The following is a 12,008-nucleotide window of genomic DNA, read 5'->3' as shown; positions in this document are numbered from 1 at the left end:
TATCACATGCAAGGGGGATTAGACTTGTTCCATCTGACCCTTCGAGGCACATCAAGGAATAACGTGTGGAAGCTGCCCAAAAACCAGATTTGGGTTTGATATAAAGAAAAAAATTTCCTAATAATTAGGAAAATAATTAGGCTGCCTCAGGTAATAGGGCTGGACTCCCTCTCACTGAAGACTTCTAAGCAAAGGCCAGATAACCATTTGTGGGCATGCTGGTAAAGGGTTTCTTTTTCAGATATGGAGTAGGTTATATGATCCCTGAGGTCCCCTTCTAACTCTGAAACTTTTTGATCCTGTTTCTACCAAAGTACACAGCATAATCATGGGAGCATAGCGCTCAAAAATATTTGCTGAAATTGTTGTTGCAGAGAATACAGGAAGATAGTTGCAATACCTTGCCAGTGGAGCTATGAATTGGTACAACTATTCTGGAAATAAACTTTGAAGTATGGGTGAAAAGTCACTAAACTATTCATATCCATGGACCCAAGAAGATATCAATGACAAGAAAAAGGGTTGGGGGGGGCTAGATAAATAGACAGAGATATAATAAATATTCATACAAAGATTCTCCGTAGAAACAAAAGGTTGCCCATAAATTGGAGAATGCTTGAACAAATGTTGGTATATGAATATGACAGAACATTATTACACCATAAGAAATGACAAGTATGAGAAATTCAGTGAAACGTAGGATCACTGGAGCACAGGATTAGATTTAAGGCTGGAATGCCATCAAGCTCAACACCTTCATTTTAAAGATGAGGAAAAGCTGAGAGATAAAATGACTTGCCCAGGGTCAAATATCTAGTAAGTATCTGAGGCAGGAATTAAACTAATCTTTCTGACTCCAACCTGAGCATTCTGTCCCCTGTATCACCCATCTGGCAGAAAGACTTGTATGAATTGATTCAGTGAAGAAAGTAGAAGCAAGAGAACATTATACACAATATTTACAAGAATGTAAATAACAACAGCACTAAAAAGCAGTGGAACTCAGATGAGTTATTAGAACAATCCCAGTCCAGAAGGATGGACAATTAAATGCTTTCTTCTTCTCAGGAGATTAGTGTGGATTATAGATGTGGAATGCAGCACATACTGTCACTGTTGTGCACAGACAATTAAGGAAAATCAGCTTCTAAAACATTTTTTGTTACAAAAAAAAAAAAGGATTCAAAGTGGGAGCAGGAAGCATTTATAAGGAAAATGTACTGTAAAAATAAAAACAAGAAAGCTTTAAAAATACTGATTTAGACTGAGCATTTCTAAATGAATTTTGTTATTTGTTAGTTAGATTAAATTTCAACTTCAAAACAATCGTGACATATCATCTAATATCTCTGGGCCTTAATTTCCTCCCTTGTAAAATGAGAAGGTGAGACTAGATGACCTATAACCTCCCTTCCAGTTCTAAAATGCCTTTTTGCTAGTTATAAAAAGTTTAGAATTTTCAAGTTCATGATTATAGTAAAAATCATTTCATTATCCATTTTGCGTATGGCTAATGTAAAAAAAATAATAGCTTCTGCCATCTATGACACTGTAATAAGAGATAAGATTGATGTCAGCATCTAAAAATACTGAAGAAATAAAATGAATAGAAAAACAGTAAACTAAGTTCAAATAAGAAGTGATGCTTAAATGAATATAAATAACAGAGTTAGAAGCTACATGTTGAAATGGGATGGGGTCAAGAGAAATTGTTACTTCTTTTCCAAACAGTTTTAGATTTGATGCACAAAATGAAATTTTACCAGCTGAAGCAAGAGAGCTAAGGAATGCACAAGAAAAATATTTTGAGCCTCAAGGGCCAAGTGACTTGTCCAAGGTCACTTAGCTCATTAGGGCTGGAACCAAAATCCAGGTTATCTCCCTTTTGTTTGTCACTAATGACTCTACCAGTTGGCCCACCAGTGCATCAATAGTTCAGTTACATGTAAATATTCTGGCAATATTATTCATCTCATCGGTTGACCTCAGTGCTGCTTTTCACTCTATTTTTAGACATGCAAATAGAAGAAAAGAATGAAAAGTGCCAAGTGAAATGACACAAGAAAATTGCACTGTAGCCAGATCAGACAAAGAAAAATGACAGAAAAAAGGTGGGCAGAGATGGCTCTGTGATTTCTTCCTCACTCTCACCTGAGCAAATTATATAAAAGGCACCAAGTTAGGCTGCATTAGCTGCCAAATCAACAAAACTCCATTAGACAGAAAGCCTTCCCACAATGTGGCCTCTCTATAACCACAGACTGGACATGGTCCATGACCAGGGAACAAGAAGCAGAGATGATTAGGAACAAAATTTATAATACAATAATGGAGAAGATATACTTACTCTTCCAGGAAGTGTTGTTGGGGTCCTATAATAGAACCTGGCCGACAGATCCTTATCCATGCGATGATTTCAGCATGTGTGAACCTGTAATGCTTCATTACATAACAGGCTATCAATGTTCCTGTTCTCCCAAGACCAGCTATGAAAAAAGAAAGACAGAGCATGAGACACACCATGTGCACAGGGAAATGCAACACACTTAAACTATATATGGTTAATGTAATCAACCAGTTTTAGATTTTGGTAAACTGGCATCACTAGTACCATATTTGTATAGTTTTAAAATAATTTTTAAAAATATTAGTATGATTTTTAAAGTTTATAATTTCAATATAATTATTCTTTGATGTTTGGGGTTAAAAAAAGTTTAAGGATAATGTCCAAAGAGATGCAATAATAATAAAGTATAAAACTGGATTTAAAAGGCATTTTTAAAAACTATCCAGGGGCAGCTAGGTGGTGCAGTGGATAGAGCACCAGCCCTGGAGTCAGGAGGACCTGAGTTCAAATCTGACCTCAGACACGTAACACTTACTGGCTGTGTAGCCTTGGGCAAGTCAGTTAACCCCAATTGCCTCACCAAAAAGAAACACAAAAAAAACCTATCCAGTCCTTTTTTCCCTGAAATTGTTAAAGAAAGACTATCTAGGGGCCGGCTAGATAGCACAGTGGATAAAGCACCGGCCCTGGATTCAGGAGTACCTGAGTTCAAATCTGGCCTCGGACACTTGACACTTCCTAGCTGTGTGACCCTGGGCAAGTCACTTAACCCCCATTGCCCCGCCCCCCCCCAAAAAAAGAATATCTATTAGGAAAACTATTAAAATATTAATCCGAGAACTAGTCTTCATAAGAGATCATTTTTAATACTACCCAGGTTGAGAGGAAATCTATTGATAACCCCTTTGTAAAGCCAACTAACCAATTCTGCATGCAAATAAGTCATATTTATCAAGATTTTATTTTACAGACGTAGTGATTGTTAATGTCAGAAGGATCAGAATCAAAAATCCTTCTCTAATTAAGACAGATTATCTCTATCATCACTGTTTCTTCCTCTACTAAGCCTGTTACTTTGGCTGACCCACAAACTTAAACATTCTCCTTCCTCCAGTCCACCTGATGACTTCCCTGGCTTCCTTTAAGTCCCAACTAAAATGCCATCTTGTTACTAAGAAGTCTTCTCCAACCCCTCTCAATTTCCATATATTCCCTGTTGTTTTCCTATTTATCCTGTATATGACTTTCTCTATATATACTTGTACATTGTCTTACCCGATTAGACCGTAAACTCCTTCAGGGCAGTGACTGCTTTTTGCCTCTTTTTGTATCCTTAGCACGGTGCTTAACACATAGTAGGCACTTAATCAATGTGTATTAATTGATTATTGACTGATTGATGGTGACTCTGCCATATAAGATTAGTCTGACAAGATGTGTTTTTAGTAAAGTTCTGATTATTATTCTGACTTTTTCCAAATGTTTAAAATTTATTATTGTTTTCTCTGGCATTGATCAATGTTCTCATCAATATGGAAATTAAAATTTTATAGGCCTATAATTTTAGACTTATTTTTCAAAAGATGTACATAATATAGGGATTCTTATCCTTTTCCCCTACTCCACTTCCCCCATGAGAGATCAAATTCCTCATTCTAAAATCTGAAAAATGTTTGTTCGTGGCTCATTTTACGATAAAGAAAGTGAAGGCTAGAGAAAGTTAGCAATCTACCAAGTATCTCAACTAACTAGAGACAGTCCCAAGACTCCGCAAACCCAGTACATACTCTTTCCACAATATCACACTGTGCCTATAAACTTGAAAACACCTAGCTCATTTAAAGTATCTTTTTCTTCCTAAATTTTCACAGAATTTCAGAGCTGAAAAGAACTTCAAATGCCATCTAGTTCAGCATCTTATTTCAGCTCTGGTTTTCCTACCGTCCAAGTCTTCATATTGCCATTTGCCATGCTGGGCCAAAGGGAGGTGTGGAAGATTTGGGCAAATATAATAATAATAATAATAATAATAATAATAATAATAATAATAATAATAATAATAATAATAAAACTAAGCAAAAATATAAATTAGAGGAGGAAATAAGATGTGTGCTAAAAAGAATCAGGGCCAGACAATGGAAGGCATTAAAAGCCAGATGACAGAATATACTTGATGCAAATAGAAAAGGGAAGTCCTTGTTTTGATTTTTGAGGAAAAAAATGATCCGATCAAAATAGTTTTTAAGGAAGCTTAGATTGGTAGCAGCACATAGGTTAGATTAGGAGAGTCAAAAACTAGAGCAAAGGCTGTTGCAGTAATGGAGGACAGCTGTAGCAGCAGCATTGGTAATGGAAGGGAAGAAGTAAATCAGAGAGACATTTTAAAAGGAAAAAATACAGTTTGGGTGCTAGATCAGGCACTGGAAATAAGGAGTCAAAGATGACTCCAAGTTTTCTATTCTGAGTAAACAGAAGGGTCCTAGTACAAATGACAGAAAGGGTAGAGCTAAGAAGGAGACAGTTTGAGCAATGGAGTAGTTATGATGAGCTATTTAAATTGATTTCATTTCATCTATTATGAATTTTCATGAATAACAAATTAAGGAAAACTGTTTTCTTTAATCTATCCCTTGTTTTTGACCTAATTCAATCTGGCTATAACTATGTTCAGGTATTTAGATTTTCATTTCTCCTGCTCTACAAAAGGTGTATGTAATGCAAGGTGTTTAAGATTTGTCCCTTATTTTTTTATTACAATTTTATCATTTCTTCCTGCTCTATCCCTTGAAGTTAGGGCCTTTTTAATAGCTTCCTAATAGCCTGTTCTTACCAGAAATATCTTCTGCCTTCACTTAAACTAACTTCAGTTTTAAGTTACAACAATGTAGCTGAAGAAGTTACTACTTTAGAAGTTAGACAATATTCTAAGAGTTATCTCTTGCCCTATACCAAATCCTTTTCCCCTAAATGTAAAAACTAAGATGGCTACTAAGGAGCTCTAGAGTCCTTTACAGCTAATCCAAATACAAGATCATTTTTGCAGACACTGATACACAGAACAAGGCTCAGTGAGTTTCAGTAGCCTCTCCTGAAGGTCATATATTTTAAGCATCCAAAATATGCCTCTAAAATCTGTCTATCCGGATAGCAGATGGCTATCTTGTCCTTCATTCACTACCTTGGCCCTTCATCTGAGGGTCTTTTCTGGTTCCATTAGCTAAAAGTAAAAGAGTGTAGAAATTTCTGGAACATCTCTGAAACTAAAGTTGCATCACTTTTTTTTTTCAAGAAACTTCAGAGTCTGCAATTTGTATCTATAAAAAGAATGTTCTTAGCACTGAATGGCTGGGAGTTCTTAACATATAATTGAACAAAGGAGGAAAATTTCACCATTTCTTTTAAAAATTTTTTTGTTTTAATTGTCAAAATAGTCCAAACCAAAGGGATTCCTATAGTTAGTGGTAGAATAGAGATAATCAAGATACTCTCTATTAATATCAAGCCCAATAATAATTGCTTTGCTGTTCTATTCATCTTATATTACATTTTACATTTTGCTATTCTATTTCATTTACCCCTATAAATAATCAGTATTCAATTTTCCAAGTGTTTTTTCATCATTTCCCATGAATCCACAGTCAAACCCTTTATCATCTAGAAGGACTGAATAGCAAGGCTATAACTGCAAATATGAGATCATTACAGAATTTAGAATTTCATTTCCATAAAGGAGCTGCTAGTTTCCCTTTCGACACCAAACTTGTCTGTGGAGACGTAGCATTTTCATTCCTTTTCCAAACACTACTGAATTTCATTTCCTGTAAGATAAGCTTCCCTTTCTCTCCTCCCTCATATTCAATTAAACTGCTCAGTTCCACTTCAATTCTCAGAAAATTAAGCTGACTCAATTAGGGCAGATGCCAAAATAATTAACAAGCCCATAGTAGATACAAGTGTTCTATTAAAAGCAATGCAGCTGTAATTAAAATGGGAGGTACAAGCCTTATCAAATAATACTACAAGTATGTATATGTGGAAACAACCACAACAGGTCACTGGAAAAATCTTCAACTTGGAAAATTGTGATCTCTCTACCAAGATGTCAATTAATTGATTTTACTGCTTAAGTTTCTAATTATGAATGTGCATTTTTAAACTATGAAATGATATTTCTAATTAACACTTTGTTTGGGCACACAAAAGACAGAGAGCTCCCGTAATAAGCAATGTTTTAATAAGTGAGTTTCTTTATAGGATAAATCAAGAGGTAAAGTACCATATATATCATTTAAGAGAGAGAATGTCAATGAAAACTGTTGAGCCTGGTCTCCCTAGAATCCATAAAATCAAAATGTATTTTACAGATAAAATGCCTTTTCTTAGAAAGAAAAACTCCTCACTGTGTACACCAACAATTACTTTATTGAGAAATGAAATTCATATTCATGTCAGCAAAACCTCTCAATTTTAACTATTTTCCCTTTTTTTCTAATATTTTGAAGATGAAAAAGGAATATGCGTTCTCAGCTCAATATAATGCAGGTAGCTAGTTAACTGTTTTTCCCACAAAAATTCTGCTGAGGTATCAAACTTGGATTTTTTTCTAAATCTAAGCAATCTTTAACTATACAAAGAGGTAACAAACTAGAATGGTAAGGCAAACTTATGATGTACATGAATCACATCTAGGAGAAGCCCACTCAACCCCACTCACTGTGACCCGATTAGAAGCAGAATTAGAGCCTGCTGGAGCAAATGGCAATTTAATAATGAATCTTTTAAGCAAGAGCCCTTATATTTTAAATTTTGCAAAAATAGAGACATTCAGATAGAAAGTAAATTGGGGGGGCTGGGAGGGGGACAGAGAGAAAAGGTCCACATTCAAAGTACATAAGGGCTGACATGAGATGCCCTCATCTAAACTCCTGGAGCCACGTGCTGATCATTTTGATTTTCCAGGGCTGTGGCAAACTGAAGCTTCTACAAGCAGCTCACGTGTTCATCAAAGTCTCTACACCTACACAATTATTAAACATAGAAACCAGAGCCTACAAAATGGTATTTAAATTTTTTATCAGAACGAAAGCCATGCTCATCTGATTAAGTGAGAAACAGGAGCTTCAGACACAGAAAAAGAGCTATATAATCCCTAACACCTACTAGCCAATTTCCATCAAATACTGCCTTCTCTGAAAGTAAAATGTGAGAACAGCACCACTAAGTGGCATCTTTAAAAACCTACATGTGCAAAAGAACAAGGACCGTTTGAATACAAAGGCACCCTAGCACTAAAATGAAAGATGTTCTACTTACTGAAGCTAGGAGGGATGGTTTCAAAGAATTTTAGTATCTCTTGACCTCATGCTATTCTAGGAAAGGCAAAAGCAGTTAGAAGTAGAGTTTGCTATCCTTCAGAACCTTGGTAGTTTTACTTGTTTCTGGTAATTTTCCTGGTTTTCTGAGAGCCAGTGTTTACCTTTTTCATAGGATGACTAACCCTTGACCAAAAATGTCTATTACCACAGGAATCAGAGCCTGAAATTTTCCCATATATTTTAAATGAGTAAATAAATCTTTAGGGTTTATCCTAGGTGATACAGTGGCTAGAGGACAGAACTTGGAGTCAGGAAGCTTTATCTTCCTGAGTTCAAATCTGGCCTCAGACAAACTTAGTAACTGTGACCCCTGGGCAAGTCACTTAACCCTGTTTGCCTCAGCTTCCTCATCTGTAAGATGAACTAGAGAAGGACACAACAAACCGCTCCAGTATCTTTGCCAAGAAAACCCCAAATGGGGCCACAAAGAGCTGGACACGACTGAAATGACTGAACAACAAAAAAGTAAATCACTCGTTGACTGAAAAGGAGTACCACGTTAGGCTGACACATTCAGGGACAGAGATGAATCATCTGATTAAAAACAATACCCCTGGGGACAGCTAGATGGCGCAGTGGTTAAAGCGCCAGCCCTGGATTCAGGAGTACCTGAGTTCAAATCTGACCTCAGACACTTGACACTTACTAGCTGTGTGACCCTGGGCAAGTCACTTAACCCCCATTGCCTGCAAAAAAACAAAAACAAAAAACAATACCCCTTTTGTCCTCAAATCAGAGCTCTGGATAAAGATAAGTCACTGCGATTGAAGAGAAAGGTTGGGAAAAGTGGCAACAATTTACAACACGTCAGTAACTTTGATGGTAAAGAGGGGAGGTGGGAATTCAGAAACCTCACTAAGTAGAGGAGATCTTGAATCACCAGAGAGCAACATAAGGGCACTAAACCTCAGACAGGCAAAGGAAGGGTAAAAATAGAGTAGGAGACTTTTGAAAGAGCAGGGAGGCAAGAGCACAAAAATAAACCTTTTTTCTCACCATTTTACCGGCTTCAGTGTATTATAGCTAGGTCCCAATTAGTGCCAATAATGAATCTACTAAATGGTTCCAGGTATTCAAACGCCCTCTACATGAATTTCTAATTATGTAAAAATAGCAACTGGTTCCAGCCCAATGGAAATATTCCATGCAGATTCAAATAATGCTAACATTTCAAGGGATTCATTCTTCATACTAAATGGGACTTACCTGAATATCCCCAGTAATCTGTTTATCACATTTCCTCATCACAGTAAACAATACCATAAAACAGCTTGGGAGGAACCACTGGGTTTCCAGAAGTGGCCGAAGAAACCTCACCTATCACCTGAGATCAGTCAAAGGCCCCTGGTTCTCCACACACAGAGCATTCTTTTCTTCAAAGAAAGGGATATTAAAGAGGTTCTTATGTCTCAGTTTTATGAATTAGAAAAGATCGGGATGTTATTATGTTCGCTCTGTGTTTCTATATGTCCTTGGATTTTTGTTTTGGTTTCTTTTTTTGGTTGTTATGATTTGGGGGGTTTTCCCTCTTTTTTTTTTGGCCTCATCCAAATTCAGAAAGATATACTACACAAAGGGCTTATACCAACCTTTGCAATGTACAGCAATTGCTCCTTCAGTGTTTTCACATATATTTAAGAATCGTCGAACAATGTTATCACTTGGTGTGCTGCCGTCTATGAAGAAGAGGTCATAGTGCTCAAAACCGGCATCTGTAAATCGCTTTGCCTCGTAGATCTTTTTATTCAGCCTAATAATCGTAGTCACGTTATTCTTTTTAAAATAAGGGAAGTAGGCCTCAGGGGCATGAAGGGGATAACCTAAAACAATAAGTGAGAGGAAAAGACATCAATGTAAGGAATACCTTTGCAAATCATTTTGCAGAACAATAAAAACAAAAATCACTAACATTTTAAATAATCAATTCCATAAATCTCAAGAGGTGATGTGGAATAGTAGATGGAAAGCCAGTCCTGGAGTTGCTCAGACCAAGGCTCAAGTCTCATGTCTGACCCATACTGGCTAGTGAACCTAAGTAGGTAACAACCTCTCGATGTTCCAAGTAATTCTCTAAGACTCTAGCAGTTGGAAAGAAGGCACCAATCTACATGGGTGGAGAGTTTCTTACCAGAAGTTTCCTATGTCAATGAAATTACAACTCTGGCTTAATTTTTTAAGTGTCTAAATCTCAAACAGCATGGGAGGCAAACACACTTTTATCCTTAGAGTAAGTAGTGAATATAGATAGTACGTTTAACAATTAAGTCCAAATGTCAATCTAATTATGTTTCTATTGCAGAAACTTACAGAATTTTTTTTCTTTTTAAGGTATATTTTGTTATTCACAAAAACAAAATTGTAAAAGTATCCAAATAGCATTTGAAGTTTTCATCTGAGATTTGGAAATCCTAAGAATCTTTGGGTCCTAAAACAAATGTATTCAGGGAACAACACAATATTTGAAAAAGAAAACCTATATTCTTTTTATTTATGAACTTTGTGAGCTATTTCCACCTATTTTAAGCATTTTTATGTACCAGAAAAGTGATTTTCAAATGTAGCAGAACCTTTTTAACTCAAGTTAGTAGATATACATACTTTTTTCTTTTATTACAACCCAACCATGCAGTTATTTCTACATATATTTGGTAAGTATGATGTATACAAACTGATCATAGAAACTATAAAGAAAATATAGTCCTTATAGGCAACCAACACTAAATATACTTTAATAGTTTAACATCACTAGATTGAAACAAAATCAAAATATTTGGTGATGTAACGATTGGAATAACGCCACCTGCTGGAGACTTACTGTAGAAGAGTTCCACCCATGAAGTGAAGGTCTTTGAGGGCAAGACCAGGAGTCTTTTCTTTGGTGTCAGGAAGTGACGTGGGCTAGTGGGAGGAGGAAGGAAGAGACTGGCGCTCAGTCTCACTCTCTTTCCTGAGGACGCTGGTGGAGAGGGGAGCTCCACCAGCGCTCTCCCTTTAATAGATAGGAATCTAGGCCTTTCTCTCTCTCTTTACCAAATTCTTATTCTCCTTAATAAATGCTTAAAAGTCTAACTCTTGCTAAAGCTTATAATTTATTGGCGACCACTCATTAGATATTTTAGACAGTTTAGCTAGAATTTTAGCCCTTAACAGTAATTAAAAAACAAAACCTAGTTTTCCCTTTCTGCATCCTCCCACTGAGTACTGTATCTCCTACTTGTTTTCCAGTGTAGTCTGAATTTATTTGCTTCTGTCTATATTCTGGCAAATTCCAGATTTGAGATTTTGCCTGATTCATGATTGCTTCAGACTTGTAACTGAGATGATCTGCCATCTTAAATCACTCCCTTTCTATTTTCACTGGAGTTCAGCAAATTGTTAGCTAACTTTTAATTATTTGAACTGAAGGGATAGGAGTGGTGGTGCCAATACAACAGTGTCTTTATGTTTGGCTTTGGAATATATTATATCATTGTTCTGGCTTTCCCACAGAAGCAGCATATGCATCTTCCTAATTACACTTTATCTATGCCAATATTAATTAACTTTCATTCCCTGAGTATACACATACTTGGCAACAGAGTAGACAGTCAGGGAGCAAGCCAAGGAAGACAGAACGGAATTAAAAGCTGGGTAGAGATGGTCCACAAAGCAATCTAGAGTTGTTTTACATCTGTCGATGTCAGATGCAGTAATTTATGTATATATTTTGAAAAAATATACACTGCTATTTGGGAAATACCAGATTTATTTTGCCTACTTTCCCTATTACCCAAATTATTTCCAGACAGTAAGTTCACAGTGTGTGGAAGTGAGCCTATGTTTGACACTATGAGAAAGATATCAATTAGATAAAAGGAAGGATGAAATTCATAAGTATCTTCAACAAAGAAAACAATATAACTGTATGGGGGAAAGCCCCTACTATAAAGCAATTCAACAGACCAGATATAGCCATAACCCAAATCCTACAGGCAAAGGAGATGCTAAATATATGCTAGCTTAATGAATGAAGTATTGCACATCTCTCAAACACAGAAGACTCATATCTCAGTTTCTAGCCTAGTCCCTTATAGGATGATTCTACTTGCCATAAGTCAACATTTTGCTGTATATTTAAAAGTAAACACATGAACAAGGTTAACCTATCTTCTGAATTTAATAAGTAAATATGTATTCCAGTATTCTGAAGTTATATATAATGATTTAAAATTCAGAAATTATAAATTCTTAATTCAAGAAAGTTAACTACCTGACAGCTAAGCCCACATACAGTTATAAATTTAATA

The 12,008-nt window shown here is 36.1% G+C and overlaps 1 protein-coding gene across 4 annotated transcripts in view; it reads right to left on the bottom strand.

Moving 5' to 3' along the window:
* CDC14A (cell division cycle 14A) overlaps positions 1-12,008 on the bottom strand; it is a 230,831-nt gene that overhangs the window by 68,046 nt on the left and 150,777 nt on the right. For all 4 annotated transcript variants that reach the window (XM_044003007.1, XM_044003006.1, XM_044003004.1 and 1 more), the window contains exons 9-10: positions 9,312-9,542; positions 2,348-2,486 (exon numbers count right to left, since the gene is read on the bottom strand). In XM_044003007.1, coding sequence (XP_043858942.1) covers positions 2,348-2,486; positions 9,312-9,542 — 370 coding nt within the window. The remainder of the gene's footprint in view (positions 1-2,347; positions 2,487-9,311; positions 9,543-12,008) is intronic.

Source organism: Dromiciops gliroides, chromosome 4 (assembly GCF_019393635.1).
Source record: "Dromiciops gliroides isolate mDroGli1 chromosome 4, mDroGli1.pri, whole genome shotgun sequence".
Lineage (NCBI taxonomy): Eukaryota > Metazoa > Chordata > Mammalia > Microbiotheria > Microbiotheriidae > Dromiciops > Dromiciops gliroides.
The sequence above is the reverse complement of the archived record's forward strand: the minus strand, read 5'-3'. Positions and strand labels throughout refer to the sequence as shown.